We start from the raw sequence: 18,484 nt of genomic DNA on the forward strand, positions 1-18,484 counted from the left end.
TTCTTTAGGATTCGTTTGAACTTGAAATTTGTCTTTTTGCCCTTTGGGACAACTCATGTCACTAATAAGGTCGTAATAGAGGTCCATGCAAAAATTTGACCAAAACCAAGCAAAATCATCAAAAATCAAAAATCCATGGACGCACATGAAAATTAGTAAAATCTTGTTTTTTCTTATTTGAGGCTCGTTTGAATTTGAAAATGCGTAAGTTTACCCCTCGGGACTAAATCACGCCATTAAAAAGGTAGTAACTGACGTTCCTGAAAACTTTTGATAAAAAAAGTTTGAAGCCTAAATCACCAAAATTCAAGGACTATATAGCACACGATAATCATTACAATCTGTTTTTTCATCCTTTGGAGTTTGTTTAAACTTGAAAATGCGTTTGTTTGTCCCTTGGGACCAACTCATGTCATTAATAAGATTGTAATAGACATCCATGAAAAAGTTTCAACAAAAAAAAGGCGGAATCGTGATTCACCAAAAGTCCATGAACTATAAACACGAAAATTGATAAAATTCAGATTTTTTTCTACTTTGAGGCCCTTTTCCCCTCGATACTAACTCACGCCATTAATTCTTGATATGTCATAAGTGATAAGTAAAAGAAAAAAATATAGATTTATTAATTGTGGATATATTTCATTATTAAATAGCAAATTCTATTTTACACACATAATCAAATTTTTTTCACCCGCTTCACTATTCCCTAGTTCCCACCTTCAAAGTTTCTCTATCAATCGTTCCCCAAATCAACCGTTTCTTCCCCACTAATCTCTCTACAATCACCGTCTCTCCCCCACTCCTACAATCACCGTCTCTTTCCCCCCCCCCCCCCCCCCCCCAAAAAAAAAAATTACAATTAACGATCTTTGCATGATTGCGGAGCTTATTCTTTATGGGTTTCAGTTGAAGAATGATAAAAATGACTAATCCTAAGAGGGTTGTAGGCAATTGTTGTATCCATATGAATGTTATATAATTTGAACAGGAGGAAGAAATTGAGGTTCATAAAAATATTTTTCAAATTTTCATACACGTAAATAATTTAAGTAAAAGTCACATGTAAAATTTGATTTTTTAAAATCAACTATTTGAGTCGATAATGATAAATGGCACAAATGTACACTTTTGACCATGAGGGTGATAGAATATGTTGAGCTTTAAATACTTTTTTTAATTAATGCCTACATATATTTTTATAGTCAAATTTATATGGATACAGTATTTCTAGCTTTCTTATTCAAAAGTACAGTTCAAACTTCAAAGATGAAACCGCTAAGCCATCAATCAAATATGAAGAAAACTAGACTTCAATTGTCATAAAGAAATGAACATATGAAGAAGTGCGACTGTGTCTTATTTCAGACATAATAATTTTCACTCCGAACCATATAATTGTAAAATAAAAAATTTAATTTAAAGATGAAACTGCTAAACCATCAATCAAATATGAAGAAAACTAGACTTCAGTTGTCATAAAGAAATGAACATATGAAGAAGTGCGACTGCTGTCTTATTTCAGACATAATAATTTTAACTGCGAACCATATAATTGTAAAATAAAAAAATTAATTTAAAGATGAAACTGCTAAGCCGTCAATCAAATATGAAGAAAACTAGACTTCAATTGTCATAAAGGATTGAACATATGAAGAAGTTCGACTGCTTATTTCAGACATAATAATTTTCACTCTGAACCATATAATTGTAAAATAAAAAATTTAATTTAAAGATGAATCTGCTAAGCTATCAATCAAATATGAAGAAAACTAGACTTCAATTATCATAAAGAAATGAACACATGAAGAAGTCCGACTGATGTCTTATTTCAGACATAGTAATTTTTACTCAGAAACATATAATTGTAAAATAAAAAATTTAATTTATTAAGTACAAATAATACATATCAAACCAATATGTAAAAAGAATTGTAGACTAAAATTCATAAACTGAAAATTCTAGTTCTTGCCTCTGATCAGACATCAGACAACAAAGAAACCATGTATTTCCTCGTGAGGAAATGTTCCATTTCCAACTCATAAAGTATGTGCTAAATGTTACAATTGAAATACATCTTTCTATGCTTTTCTTACACTATTCAAGCAAGTACTATACAAGTAAAAATGCACTAGTACACATATCCAATGCTTAAACAACATGGATCTGAATGAAATGTTAATTGCGCGTGGGTGCAATATTTTGGTTTACTACCTTCCAGACATGAGGTTTATCATGCCTTGATTTCCATAGAAAGATCCAACATCCCAATCTTCTGTTGACGAAGAGAGGGTCATCAACGCAACCACTATTGATCTCATACTTGGTCTTATTAGGGGATTTTCATGGGTGCAAGCTTTGGCAAGTTGTGCCATCTGTGATTAGTGAAGAAATGGACTTTTTGTAAGAAGCAGAAAGAAACAACTGTTTTAGCTACTACCAATGCAAGTTTCATTTAAAATCTTATTACCTTCCGGACTGAATCAAGGGGATAGTCATCTCCAAGTCTTGGGTCAACCAGTTGCCGAAGATCTTCATCAGGATCTGGCTGATTAAGTACTTCTTCAAACTATGATAAACAAAGGCAAAAGAGGGATCAATACTAGGAAAAACTAGCATCAGAGTGTTACATAACTATAAATTGCATATCAAAGTGAAGAAGGAGGAGGAGACTAATAAAAGGAATGAAGAGCAAACATATAGTCCTTTCAAAGAAAAATGTAAAGAAATTTACCAAAGCAACAAGACCCTTTGATTCAGTTACAGAACCATTTGGCTTGACAATCGCTTCCTTGGCTGAAATTAGTTCATATAGGACAACACCAAAAGCATAAACATCAACTTTCGGAGAGACATCACCATACTGAGCATACCTGTAGAAAAGCAATGTGCAAATCTGTCACATGAGGCACTCAAAAGAAATGCTTTAATTAGAAAGCAACAACTTAAGCTTTGAGCAAGGCATTGAGAAAACCTTGGTTTATAATTAGAACTACCCTTTTCCTGACTGACCATGCACTGATGACCAGTCATTTAACAAAAAACGGATGCACAGACATAATTACGGAACAACTCGGACTAATAATAATGGATTCTCTTCTTCAAAGAAAAAACTAAGGTAAGGAACAGCTCTGTTACTACTTTTAAGGTGTCAAATCAAAATGTGAAAACACTTACTCTGGAGGCATGTATCCAAATGTACCCACAAGTCGTGTTTGCAAGGACGAGCTTCCAACTTCAGTCAGTTTCGTTAAACCAAAATCTGCCACCTAAACTCAGACAATTAACACAATACAAAATAGCCTCCCACTATAGACAAACAAAAAAAAGGTGCCTTGACAAACCTTTGCATGGAAGTTTTTGTCTATCAGAATATTTGCAGTTTTAATATCGCGATGGATGTAAACTGGTACAGTATGTTCATGTATGTACTCAAGACCTCTAGCTGAATCTAGAGCAATTTGAACCCTCTTAGACCATGGCAATGGGTCCCTTCCTGGAGATAAATTTACCAGATTGAGTAAAAGTTCTTTAAGGAACTAACTATTACTGAGAGATTGTTAGTTATTAAATGTGATTTAATTCACATCAAAGATACCTGTACCACGTAGATGTTGGCCTATGTGGCCATTCTCAACGTATTCATATACAAGAAAGAGGGAACCTTCAACACAATAACCTATCAAGCGCACCTGCACTCGATATCAATGAAATAATCAGTCTAGTGTATGGAAAAAGAAGAATTACACCATGTTTTGAGTTTCAGTGGCCCTCCCATTTAAGAATGTTGAAGACCCTGTCCAAAACCTCTATAACTAGTGTAACGAATCCCCTGGAATCTCTTAGTTGCAGCAACTTTTGCACTTTCTTCAGGATATATGATTCCTGAAGTGTCATTACTCGCACCAAAACAAGACCTCACTCATCACATGATAACTTTATAACTATAAGTTTGTATCTAAGATTTTACTCTTCCCACGCGCATCCATTGTTCTTTTAGCTTTAGAGTAATTTGCAGCACCCATTCCCTTAAAGGCCTTAATTCTCTTCAGAGCACTCCAGGTGCATTTAAAGCAATTTATTCAGTTGTAAATAAATGGAAGATTGTAACAACTAAGGTACTCTAAGTATAGGTTTCAATGATCATAACAAACATTTAAGTGGCAGCCAATTGATTTATACTTTATAATAGGATAGATGTCTCAAGCAGCAAGAATACCAAGCTAATGCAATTACTGTTGGCTTACGTAATTTATTTTGAATTACGTAAGCCAACAGTGACATTCATTTAATATAAAATAGCTAGCAATCATAAAACATAAGAGCAATATTATTTGAACACACTAAAAAAAATTAATGAAAAATACATTAAAAGGAAGTGACAATCCAAATGAAAAATGAAAGAAAGAAGATCTTTTTTAAAGAAAAAAAGAAGAAGAGAAGAACAAGGAAAGTATAAAAAAGAAAGAGTGCTTATTGGAGAAAAAGAAGGACAAGTCGAGTAAGAAAAAGAAAACAGGAGATCTTAAAAGTGTTTGATCAGGGATTGAAACGTAGCTGACCATGCCCCTTAAATCTGGCTCTCAACTAAACCACCCACCCTAAGTTTTGACTAATGGGTGCTCTTCAGCTCTTATATCCCAATTTTAAGAAATTCCAGTACAATAATATGTAGTTCGTGGGCAGGTCAATGGGTGCTCGAGCACCCGGAATGCTGCATGTGGGTCCATCCTGTATATATGTATCATGTACGTATTCTCGAATGAGAAAATGAAAATAGTGTCAAAAAAGACATGCATCCAGTGGCAGAGACGCAAGTTTTTACCAGGTTCAGGTGATGAACATTTGTCAAGACCTTCAATTCAGCTAGAAACTCCCTGGTAGCCTCCATGTCCATTTTCTTGATGGCTGCTTTCTGAAATAGTTTACAGCACAATAAGTACTGGGTATAAAGACACTTGAAAACTTCTTTAAGTTGGTTATGGTTAAAACTTTACAAATAAGTACGACTACAGAAAAATCATGGGACATCCCACCAACTGGAGAAGTGAAATCATGATTCAGTGTTGGTTATTATTAATATGTTCAAAATATACAGGATATAATCTATGCCAATGCATCACTGGAACGTCACCAGATGACTAAGCTATTCATTTATTTGTCGAATGTTCTTCTGCATTTGTCTTCCCTGTCCTTGTTATTACTTATTCCTCCTTTCTCTGGACTACTGTTTACCCACTTGCTTCATTAGATCTGAGCTAAAAAGAACGCACTTTTTCACAATATGACAGGTTATACAGAGAAGTAAAGATTTAAGAATAGCTCAAACCTCGCCTCTGAGCTCAGCATAATAAACCGCACCAAAACCACCTTGTCCGATTTTGTTAGCAATGCTGAAGTCATTAGTTGCAGTAGCAAGCTCCTCATAAGTGAACTCAACAGATTTATCCACAGTTATGCCTGAAAGCACTGGAGAATTGCCATCAGCCAGGCGACCGGAATCAGCAGCTTTAACTGTCGTACTGCCTTCTGGGCCTAATCAAGACAAAAGCTTAACATGTAAGTCAACTAACAAACATTGTTTTCTACTACTCAGCATAACTAAAGGAAATATTCAATTCCAACAAAGAAATCAGCTGCTTTAAATTGCATTTTCAGCCTTAAAGTGATCCAAGTATAAGCACCTTAAGAAATGTCGTACGCCAAATAAATGAATGTTATAAACTTAAAGAACTAAAGAACAGGGATCAACACCTACCATGACCATACTGATGGAGGTGGTCTTCCGATCTGAGCAGCGAAATCTTTCGTGTTTTGTTCCTATAACATCCTACATAAACCAAACCAGCCAACAGCAAGACTACTCCTATTGCTCCTATAGATATCCCAGCTTTAGCGCCACCAGACAAACCTAATTGTTAAGAAGGATGCAATGATGGTAAGTGTAGATAGCATAAAGGACTTCCTTTATCATCATGAATGGTCTGAAAACGGATAACAAATAAGCCAACACTGAAGACGAGGAAAGATGCAAACCATCTGTGCTGCAAATTAGAGGGAGAAACAATACAAATGATAAATGTCAGCAATGTGCTAGTTAATGGAAGATCAATAGATAACAAGATGGTCAGATTTAACATCAAATATTAATGAGTTACCTTGTTGGCAGCGGTGGAAAGTTCCCATTTCTATCTGCATAATGAAAGAAATGATGGTTCAAACACTGTTTATACATTAAGAACACGCGAAAAAGAAAAGAACTGTAGTAGGCACAAGCACTAAAACTGACAAAGTATTTGTACTAAATGTGTTACCGCTCTCCAATTTAGTTGGCAAACTTAGAGTATGCAGATATTGAAAAAGAAAAACATCAAAGGCATCATATACAGAAGCTGCTCAGCTGTAAAAGATATTAATTCATTAATAAGAAAAGTGTGTGATTAAAAGGATATGTGAAAAAGATGTTGTATCAAAGCTAAAGTAAATTGGAGTGTATCAGTCTCTTTTAATTTGATCTTCACTCATCTTCTGGTACCGAGAAATTTAACATTATATGAAACAGATCAAGGAATTGGAATGGATTAAAGAGGGAAGATTAAATAAAATATGGTGTTGACAATATCAAAGTCAGAAGCAAGCTCTTTTAGGACATTTGTTAACCATCAAGCTATGACTTCTACCAAGCACAAATAACAAAACAGAGTTATCACAAACTGTTCTAATAGAAAATAGATTGAAAGAGGGAGCCTGTTGGCTGACATTAAGATGATGAGAAACAGAAAGACACACTAGCATATCAGAGTCTTAGCAGAAATGCATTAGTACATGACATAGATTTGAGTCAGGTAGTTTTAGTTCGATAAACGACACAACAATATCCTGGCATTTGTTGTATATCATTTTGAGTTTGCTCTAGGAAAGACTAACAAGCAACATGCCCGCACTGTACTCCTGCTCCTCCCAAGTACCAAAATAAGAACCAAGAATAAACAGAATCTTGCAAGCCCTTATATCTTTTTTCTTTTTTTTACCTATAAGAAGATAGCTTTCATTCCATTAAATCCTCAAAAGCATAACTCTGATCTTTAAGTGATTCTTCTTGTTCAGTACTGCTGTTTGATCTTCAGAAAACAGAGTGACACTGAAAAATACTTGAAAGGGCTTGTTTGTGCTTCCAAAAGGGTATATCTCTAGATATTTTACCATCACTAACAAAACTAAAGATCTTTTTTTTTTTATAAGATTATTCTACATTTATTTCATCTAATTCTCTTTGAGGGTAAATGTATTTCTTAATCTTCACATTTGCATTCCATGTGGTATATATAAAAATGTTTTTTCAAGACCGAAATCGAGGCAGGTCGGCAATTTGAAGAAATGATCCAAGATGCAGATTGAAGAGCTCAAAGAAGTCAAGCAACATAGAACAGTCACTCAGTTGTGCTTCTTCTTTTTGTGAATACTGCTTGTGCCTTGCGTTGCCATTACGGAGCCCAGCGATAAACTTAGTTGGTAGAGCTAGAATTTTGCTGATCAAAAGCACTATGTAAATCATAGGAATTTCACACAAGATTATCATGCTTGAAAATTGTCACATTTTCCCGATATGAGCAGTTCAGCACCACCAGAGTTAATCATGTACTTCGAACCCCTTTATCCATTGTACGAACAACTTTAGTACAAAGACAGATGACAATGCTAAAGTTCAATTGGTCCAGCGTTACACTCTGCATCACGCCGAAAAAGAGAAAAAAGAAAACAGGTATCATCAACAAATTTTGCATTAATGTTCCATGTATAGTGCTGTGTCCCTGCTTCAATTTCCTGTTGCGCATTTAGACACATCAAAACACATCCTTGATGATTCAATCCTCATTTATTCTATCCATTCAAACTACAAACTCCAGTTTATAGTAAACAATAAACTTCAATCCAGTGTCACCCTTAAACAAAACATTTTGCTTCCTAAATTAATTCCTACTTCCTTCCTAACCTTTTTTTAGTGCCTACTTGCCTTCTAGGCTGAGCTCGTCACATGGGACTTGCCTAGTGCAGTTTGCTCTCCTGTGCAGTTTGTGAGCTATTGCATACGAGTGGTTGGGGTTCCCTTATCATTGAAAAAGAGAGCATTTTTCCCCTGTTCCTGCGAGACTAAAATATGAACCAAAAGAAGAAGTACTAGGACTACAACCTCAGGGGTCGTTTGGTAGCTAGATAAGAAGATTTGTATAACTAATCCCTACATAATTAATATTTACATAAAATAATATATAGATTCACTCATAACTAATTCCTGCATTACTAATATCTGCATAACTCTAACCAGCTACCAAACCACCTCATAAAGTTCTAACGCAAACACATAAAACTTGTAATAGGAAATAAAACAAACACATAAAGATCACGAACACCAACCTCTTCCCGGTATATAGATGATTCCTTGCCCTATATCTAGTATGGACACGGCCGCGGGATTATACCTTCTGATTATATCTTCACTCACATTGGCTGCTGAAGCCACTGACGTCAAGTTATCCTCCGCCCGCACAGGGTACGTCACAAACAACCCAAAATCCTTCGAAACGTCACTATTCCCACAAGAACAATTCACTACAACACTTAAATTCACAGTATTCGGAATATTATTCTCAGGATAACTATTAAACTTCATCATCCACTGTGCAGTCGTCAAATCAGAGTAGTTCCTCGCCACAAGATCATAAGTATCACCGGATTTAACCCTATACGGGAAAGCATGACCCAATACCTCCCCGTCGTTCAAGCAATCACAACGGAAAGGTATGTTAATTCTTGTCCCGGCGATTACACTATCTTGATTAGGGATATTGTCCCTGTTGTTGTAAGAAACGATATCTGCTATACTGGTGGAGAACATCTCTGAGATTAAAGTGAGATTTGAACCTCGCCAGACATAGAATGAAGCTAAAGCTAAATCGCAGCCTCTGTTACATTGGGAGTTAACTGGTAATGGAACAGAGGATAAGTAAACTAGTATAACGAAAACCCCTAAGCTCAAAACACTTCTTGGCCTGGATTCAAACATGTTTCATGAATAAAGAATGAAAATTTCTGAAATGGGTATGTGGGAAATTGATTCAAGAACGTATTTTTATGGATTTCCTGAAATGGGTATTATGAAATTGATACAAAAATGTATTTTTCTGGAAATTATGAAATGGGTGTGAAGGAAATTGATGCAAGAACGAATTTTTCTGGGAAATTTGAGCTGGGTTTTGGAGGAGTAAGCGTTGACTGAGTGGGTTATTGATAAAGTTGGATTGAAAATTAGTAAAATAATGAATGATTATTGTTCAGATAATTTAATACTTTGGGGAAAACAATGAAATAGAATTGTGTCGGCAGCGCACTTGTCAGGGAATTAAGGAAAGCCGTGTTCTTACAGCTTTTGAAATCTTCTTCTGGTCTCTCATGGCGGCCTTTTAAATGGTGGCAATTCTCAACCGTTAGATCGAAAGTAAATTAAATCGAAGCCCTTGGTGATTCTGATTTGACAAAAGACAAATTCAACGAAGTAGTATTACTGTAGTTTTTGACTTTTTTTTTAATCTTTGAAATTTCATTTTGAACCAACAACAAAAAAAGAAGGTTTAAAAAATTGATGTCAAGTAATTTCAATGGTGTGAAGTATTGTTGTACAAAAAATTGCACAAGTAGATAGTGTAAAAAGAATTTAGCTTTTTTTCTTTTTAAAATGCTGCACGTAGCGATATTAAAAAATAAAATCATTCTAAAAAATGATTTTGTCCTTTTGGTTAAATTTTTTTTTGATATGCCCTTTTAAAATTTTTGACAATTTTTTTTCTACTTTGGCTCCGGACTCGCATATATTGCCTTTATACTAATAGACATGTATGTATCATAATCTTATTCATTGGTCCGACATTTATTAAATACCGGATCGACAAATAAGATTGTGTCACGTGTTCCTATATAGTCTTTTGTTAAAGTGAAGAATATACATGCTCTAGTTCTTTTTAAACGATAGAGTCATCAATATCTCAAAAATATAACAAAGAGTATATATATTTTATTTACGTCACTTCAAATATATTTGTTTTTTCCCTTTTATAGATAACTAGGATCATATTAAAGAAATATGAATAACAATGGATTCTAAATCTAAATTTTAGGCAAAAAGAGCTTGTATGCTACAACTCCAACCATTTCAATTGAATATTGTGTAGAGAAAAATTAGGAAAATAAAAAACAAGCTTTGAGTAGGTCGACCGAACTAGAAACGTGAGGAGAATGAGATAAAAGGAGATAAAAAAATTTAAAAATATATATTAAAATGTTTTTCTTAGATTTCCTGGTACTTATTTCAATTTGAGTTTGTTTGGCATTGCTATTAAAACTTTTTTTAAAATAGCTTTTCAAATAAGTGCATTTGAAGAAATTTTTTTTAGCTAATTCGTTTGAAAAATGATTTTAAATCTTAATGTCTAATGATATCAATTCAAAATCAGTTAAGCCAAATTATCAGTACTAATGATATCAATACAATATATGATTCAGTTAAGTAAAAATTATCAATCTTAATTTTTAATGAATGAAAATATGAGTTGTAATTATTTATGAGAGAATGAATATTTCAAGAATTACTTTGAATTTGAGTATGACCTTATAATTATTTTTGATTTATGACCAATTTATGTAGTTTTTTCAAAAATAAAATTGTGTATTTAATTAATTTTTCTAAAATTATTAAGATTAAGCGGATCAAATTGAGAAAGTCATGACCGAACTCGTTTTTAGCACATTTAAGCCTAAGTCATTTAAATCCAAAATAAATTTGGAGAGATTATAACCCAACATGATTTCTAAATTCCATTTTAATATCTCTCATTTCAACCCAATCTATCAATTTGACATCCTATACTTGCGCCCCATAAGAAATTTACGCCGCCCAAGCTTAGATGAACACCCCAAATATCAAGATTTATGCCTTATAAGTCTTTTACTATCATCACCATTACCATTACTATTCACTCTCCCCCCACCCCACAATGCCTCAGTGGGTTTTTGTTATGCCTCGTCCTCAAATTTGGAACCACCAGTATGTCAAGGGTTCGCTCGAACTCCTTTCATGAACCTCTTTTGATATAAAATCTTATTATTTATATATGACTAAAATTATTTTTTATGTATATATAATAAATATTGAATCTCTTCAATTAATTTATATATTTACTTTGTTTAAATTTTAAACATCGTTATTAAAAATTCTAATTCTACCACTACTCGTCCTGATGCTTATTCCGCCTTTGAAAACTCATCCAATCTTGTTGACTATCATAACAATAGCACCTACCATGGTCTCTAAAGTCTTGTTTAGCACCTATAATTGACCATAAGCCCTCACCAGTGCGAATAATCTACATCTAAAATGATAAGTTTGTGTATGATGCATATTATATCACTTGAAATTAGCATAATTATTTATTTAATTTTATATAAATTTTAATATTTAATTATACATTTTTAAAATAATACGAATATAACGATACAACTAAAAGTTAAAAAGCACATTTATATCCAGAAAATAAAGCAAACGCATAACAAAAGAGCATGAACACTAACCTCTTCCCGGAATATAAATGATCCCTTCTCCGGCACGGAATTTTGCATCCATATCTGAATTATACCTTCGTATTAACTCAGCGCTCACATTCATTGTCGCCGTCACATACGTCAAATTCTCCTCCGATCTCAAAGGATACGTTACAAAAAGCCCAAAATCTTCAGATACATCTCTATCTCCACAAGAACAATTCACTACAACACTCAAATTCACACCAGTCGGAATATTATTCTCCGGGTATCTACTATTAAACCTCCTCAACATATCAATACTCGTCAAATCAGAGTAATTCGACACAATTCTACCATACGTATCCCCTGAATTAACCTCATATTGAAAATCATGCCCTAAAAAATCGCCGTCCTCCAAGCAATCACAGCGAAAAGGTATGTTAATTCTAGTTCCGGCGATTACACTGTCTAGATTTGGGATTGAATTTCTTGTGTTGTAATCCATAATTTCTTGTCTAGTTTCGATATTGAATAAATTTGCGATGTAAGTGAGATCTGTTCCTCGCCATACGTAGAATGAAGCTAAAGCTAAATCGCAACCTCTGTTGCACTGAGAGTTCACTGGTAATGGAGCAGAGGATAAGTAAATTAGTATAAAGAAAAGGGATAAGTTCAACATAAAGTTTTTTGGGTTGGATTCAAACATGGAAAAATTTTGGTACTTACAAGAATTTGATAATTTTGGGGATTTTTAGATGGTTTTTTTTTTTATGAAGTTGGATTGAAAATAGTAAAATAATGACTGATTGAATGGGTATATAGTAGTATTGTTTTTTACATTCTAGATATTATACTGCTGCACCTACTCCTCTATTTCATAATATTTGACTAGTATAACTCTAAATAAAATTTGTATTATGGTATTGTTAAATAGAACGAATTTTTAGGTTATGAAAAATGATTATAGTTAATAGTAATGATAAATCAGAAATTAAGTAGGTTGTCTACTATAATTAGATGTTGATCGTAAAAACAGAAGCTTGTAATATAGCTAGATCAAATTCAATAAATGGAGTTCGGTAATAATATTATGAAACTGAACCCATATGGCAGAAAGCAGAAGCGGCGGGTATGTCTGTCCGGGTTCATTCATGTCCAATAAACTTGAGTCATGAATTATTTTTTGAATTTTTAAAACATTGAATAATATAATGCAGTAATGAGAATTGTTTATCCTCATAATCATAGATCTCGCATTCAAACCCTAGATATATGATAAAAAATTTCTTAATATGGAGAGATTCCTCTAAAGGGGCCCGTTTATGTTGTGAGAATATCCTGATAGAATAATAATAAAAATAAAAATCGATTAATAAAATAAAAAGGAAATAAACTATTTTTAGTACATTACTTTCCATTTTGATTTTATTAGTTGTGGAAAACAATGAAGGAATTATGTGATCAGACACTCGGAGGGTAATAAAAGCATCAGCATAACTAATAGGATCGTAATAATTACTAAATACTCTTTTATTCTTGATTATAATTCAGAAATATCGATTTTGAGTTGTCATAATTATGAAATTATCTTTGTTAAAAAGTGTTTTATTCTTTTTGACATGATTTTAGATCTAGTCGAACTCTAAATATCACTGCGGACACCGATTAAAAAAAAACATCAACATGAATGTTTTTTTTTTAAATTATACCGCGGTCATTATATTGTTTAATAATTGCAATTCTAAACCATTGGATTGATAGAAATTTGAATCGAAGCCCTTGATAACTCCACCAAAGTCAAATTTTACTACTTTAATTTCTGATATTTCATTTGAGGAAAATTGATTTTTGCCTCATGTGATTATGTTAGTTGGCTTTTCTCTCCTTCCATCGTTGAATAAAAATGAATAAGAAGTTTATGAAATTATGATAATTAGAACTTTTTTTTTTCTTATGTCATAGTTATAACTATTACAAGAGAAACAGTATCCTATGACTTCGAAAGAAGCAAAGAGATAATGACAAAAAACAAACAAGAAAAAGGGTATAATTAACTCACTCAAAATCTACTTTATAACATATTAAACAACTTCTATTAATCCTTTTTCTACTCCATGACATGTGAATGTTGGCTTGAGAAGTTTAATTTGTTAGACAAAATGAAATTTTGTTCTTTATATTCGTCTTTTTTATCTCATTTGGATAACAATTCTGGCATGTAAAAGAACGTTTTGTAAAAGAATCCAATATAGACAGAATTGATCTTTTAAACCATTTGCAAATTGTAGAGATTTTTAGCTTTATACCTAAGAATTACTTTGAAGATATTATTTTTTCTGTTCATTTTTTTTAATTGGTCAAGAGATCTTAATTCCTTTTAAAATAAAATAAAAATTTGTCAGTCAATTCAGCACCTCAATACACCTAATAAATGTTTCTATTAGATACTTTCAGCTTAAATTTTTAGAAAAACTTTTGTGCATACAGTCAAACGTTCATTACGTAAATAAATTAATCAATTAAGATATATCATGAGCTTTCTTAACTATTTACGTTAGTCTTAAAAAGTTATAAAAACTCGAGTTTGTGCCGATTGAGTTTGATGTATTTAATTAAATACCTCACGCAAACAATTAAAGTAATTTACGAAAGGTGCTTATTTTCCCTTTTTTGTATTTTTTTTTACTGAGGCACTGTTCATGTAATTTACAAAATACACCCTCTAAATATCTTGAATGGCATATTTACTTTTGTTTTCATTTCTCCAAATCAAAGAGTTGGTCCACATAACTTTAGTAAATAATATTTTAAGAACATTTAGAAATTAAAGTTGAAAATGATCAAGCATAAGTCTTTAAACTTACTCCATTTGTCAAGCCTTTGTATTTATTTATTTATTTCATTTATTGATTTGTCTCCTAAAATGACTACTTTTCAAAGTCCTCTAATTTGAAATTTCCGTTCTAACTTTTCACAAAATGGAAAATGTCTAATAATTCCTTTAACTCATTTTTATTTGTTATATTTGAAATTGAAATATCGGTTAAGAAAATAATGATGGATATAACTATTTTATTATACTATTTTTATAATTGAAGTTTAGTATTATGTCTTAAAAATAATTTGGAGAATAGATAATTAGTACTATGCATAAACATAAAGAAATATCCTGATATGTTAAAAGTGACAAGTGAAAGTAAAAATCTATTTTGAATAGTAGACAAGTAAAAATAAGTATAACTTACATAAATTCTATATTGTAATATCTAAATTACATCTTATCCCTATTTTTTTCTATTTTAAAAAAAAAACCCTTGAAATAGAAGTCATACGGATGCATAAGTTTCATGTAGATACATTAAATGTGATGCATTGTAACAACTGGCAATTGCACCTTTCAAGGAAAACAGTTGATTGTTGCGCTTTATTAGGAAAATTAACCTAGAATTGATTCTAGATTCCACGATTCAAGCATAAGTGATTATTATCAATCCATCCCAATTCGCAACAGATTCATGTCTTTCAAAATTCAAATTTTCATCATCTCCATCAAGTCGCCATTGCAGTCCAATTCGTGAAAAATTCAAATTACTCGGCAATATTGGCTGACACAATATAAATCTATATTGATTTTGTTGAGAGAATCAAAAATTTAGTAAGCAAGATGAGTTATGAAGGTTACAAAAGGATGAAATTGTCAATCTCAAAGTCGCCATTTCAGTCAACTTGGAAATCGATGAGCCTAGGTAAATCTTAGAGATTAGATACAAGTAATAACTCATCTCCATTGAAAACTAAAAACAATAAGGGTGTAAAACTTCATTTGATGGTGAAAAAGACGAGCCTGGACTTGCAATGTATCCTCTATGTATTGATACAACGGAGAAGATTGGTGGAGAGACACATAACTTTGATAAAGGTATCTAATAGAAAAAGGTATGATATTTTTTTTTTAATCTCTATCTCTAATCTTGTATGATACATTGCTATTGTTATTATTAGCAGATGTATTATGTTGATAATTATTTTTTGCTTTTGATGATTATATGATATTGATAAGATATTCATAACATATTAGTTGTAAATTGTCAATAGTATAAAATTAATTCTATACCTAGTATTTCTACAGATTTTTTGGTGGTACACCATAAATCATTTTGAGAGAATGTGTATATTTTTGTTAAGCATGAAATAACAGTATAAAATGTAATTAATTGTATGTGATACATACTTCAAAAAGTAAGAATTAACATGTATCAGATACATTTTGTATCTCTATGTGAGAGTAACACTAATTTCTATAACGTGTATCAGACTAGTGATGTGAATATGATACATACAACCAATGTAATAGTTTAGATGTGCCAAGTAGTTATAACAATCATTATTACGAATGATACATCAATGTATATCATTCGTTGAGATATTGTGAATCATATTACTGTTATATATTTCAAATATATCTGGTAGATGCATTAATATGGTAAAAAAATGTATAACTATGTGTTAATGTACTTTATGAATGATTGTGGCTTAAGCATGAATGCTTCAGAATATTTGCTGACTGTTTTTTCGAATGTTTACAGGTTGTTTCATCATCTGAATTTAGTGCATGATCGACAATGACTCTCAAAATTTCTCTTCGCATCGCTGCTGCCTTTATGACGCTTTCCTCCTCTATCAACATTGACCATATACATGAATACTAAATTTCAAATTCGAAATCTCTCTTATTCTGCAAAATAGAGAACACAACATTGATATAGCAACTGAATATATTTAAATGTATCAACTTTTATGTAGTTATGTATCATGCCCATAAAATTGTGCGTGATACGTTACTATTTATAACTTTAACTTTAGGGTAAAAAGATTCGATAATGAAATATATTAAATTACATGTATTGTATTCTGTAATCTGATTCTTTAATTTGTGATCTCAAGATGGATATATTATTTATGATATATAATATTTTAAATATATTTTAGTATATTGATAAGTATTGTAATTCTACATGATACATTAAAGTAGTAAAGATTGCTCATAAGGTGTTTGATTTTAAATCGATATATTACTATTTGATTTTAAATAGATACATCAATTGAAAAATTGTTACAGACTAGCATTATTCAAAGTTTAAAATGCTTCTTCCCATTCTTTCCAAAAACTCTCAATTTTTAAATTAAATTTATCGACAAATTGTACTAACACAATATGAACTCGTCGATCTTGTCAAGACATTTCAAAATATGGAAAGTTAGGTGAGTTATGAACAATACAAAAATGATAAAAGTGTTGTTGGTCAAGATATCGATACATTACTATTTGATTTTAGATAGATACATTATTGTTGGATTTTAGAACAATGCATTAATGGATAAATTATAGCACACTAGCATTATTCAAACTTTAAAATTCTCTTTCAAAAATTCAATTTTGAAATCAATCTTGTCAACAAATTGTACTAATACAACATAAACTTGTTGATCTTGTCGAGACATTCTGAAATCTGTTAAAGTGAGGTGAAGTATGAACGATACAAAAGTGATGAAATTGTTGTTGATAAAAATATAAATTTTGTGAATCTTTAATTAGTCCATTCCCGCTGAATTATAAATCGGTGAATTGAGAAAAAAGTTGTAAATCAAATACATTTTTGAGGTGAAAAAACAAGAGCCTGGATTTTTAATGTATCCACTATACATTGATACAACATACAAAAAAACTGAAAAAATACATAACTATGACAGATACAGGTCTATGTGGTAATTTTTATGTATCAGATATATTTAGTATAAATTTGAATTTATGTATCATGCTTAACAAATTAGTCCATGATGTATCACTATTTATGTATCTTATTTTGTTTGCGTAAGATTGCATTTTATCAGAAGATACATTATACATGATATTACTATTTATGTATATTCATTCATTGTTGCTTCATTAAGATCTCGAGGGCCTTGATCTGATTCATCATCCTAAATAAGTAGCATGTATTATAAGTCAGAGATACATTAAATTAATAATGTGTCATATGTTATTTGTAGTTTTGATGATTTGACAGACTTAGGGACCTCATAAAGGTACCGGGTTTTCTACTTGAGTATTGCAGGTGTCTTGTTTGAAATATTGCAGATGAAACAAACCCAGGGACCTAGTAGAGGTACCAGGCTCTCATAATGACGAGCCAGTCGACTGCCAGCTGGAGACGGTACAGAAAGTAGGTGCACACTTTCCGATGGCGTCAGAAAGTGTGACTTTTCCAGTCAATGGCAAAGAAGTTTAGGAAAGTGACTTGCCCATATAAAAGACACTTTCCTAAACATTTTTGTTTAGTTTTTGCAACTTGATAAAAACTTTTCAAGAACTCTTGCAAAAGCTAATACAAAGCAAAAATAGAATTATTCCAAGGACAACAGCAACATCTGGAGCTTTTCGTCTAGTTGTTTAGAAATTTATTCTCTTGTTCTTAAATTGTAAACCACTCCTGAATCTATAAAGGAATTGGTGTGTTGTGGTAGAAGTCTAGGTTGTCCAGGTGGGATAGCTAAGTGGGTAGATTGTTTTTCTACTTAGGCATGTTAAGCAATAGAGGATTATTGCTTAACGGTAAGATTGATAACTCTTTCTTACGTTTGGTGTAATCGTGTTTCGCTTTTGCTTTTGAAGATTAGTGAAAACGAATGAAAATCCTGTGAGACAGGTTGTGGTTTTACTCCCTTAAGTAAGGAGGTTTCAACGTAAAATCATTGTGTTGATTTTACTGCATTTAACTTTCTATTTTATTCATTAGTGTAGTAAGGGACCTGGTCCATTATTGTTAAGTAAAGGCATACATTCTATCAAGTGGTATCAGAGCAGACACTATCTATTTGGTTAACACCAAGGAAGTGATATTGCTCTAGA

The 18,484-nt window shown here is 32.0% G+C and overlaps 1 protein-coding gene and 1 long non-coding RNA gene across 3 annotated transcripts; one reads left to right on the forward strand and one right to left on the reverse strand.

The window, feature by feature from the left end:
• Positions 1-1,889: 1,889 nt before the first annotated feature.
• On the reverse strand, positions 1,890-12,475 carry LYK1 (LysM receptor-like kinase). Of its 2 annotated transcripts, none has more exon segments than NM_001247001.2 (12): positions 1,890-2,375; positions 2,471-2,569; positions 2,735-2,873; positions 3,178-3,269; positions 3,345-3,496; positions 3,599-3,692; positions 4,826-4,915; positions 5,330-5,535; positions 5,759-5,911; positions 6,037-6,044; positions 6,159-6,192; positions 11,623-12,475. In NM_001247001.2, coding segments are annotated over 12 exon segments (1,890 nt in total). In that variant the 5' UTR covers positions 12,281-12,475; the 3' UTR covers positions 1,890-2,210.
• On the forward strand, positions 12,455-16,562 carry LOC109120739 (uncharacterized). Its single transcript, XR_002028151.3, has 2 exons — positions 12,455-15,510; positions 16,161-16,562. It is a non-coding gene; the product is annotated as an uncharacterized lncRNA (long non-coding RNA).
• Positions 16,563-18,484: the final 1,922 nt, after the last annotated feature.

Source organism: Solanum lycopersicum, chromosome 7 (genome assembly GCF_036512215.1).
Source record: "Solanum lycopersicum chromosome 7, SLM_r2.1".
In the NCBI taxonomy this organism is placed as follows: domain Eukaryota; kingdom Viridiplantae; phylum Streptophyta; class Magnoliopsida; order Solanales; family Solanaceae; genus Solanum; species Solanum lycopersicum.

Coding starts and splice junctions, on each gene's coding strand:
- LYK1 (NM_001246844.1), bottom strand. CDS start 9,064: ATGTTTGAATCCAGGCCAAGAAGTGTTTTGAGCTTAGGGGTTTTCGTT. Junction 2,874..3,177: donor TTTGGATACATGCCTCCAGA/GTAAGTGTTTTC, acceptor GCTTTTCTACAG/GTATGCTCAGTATGGTGATG. Junction 2,376..2,470: donor CCCTTGATTCAGTCCGGAAG/GTAATAAGATTT, acceptor CACTAATCACAG/ATGGCACAACTTGCCAAAGC.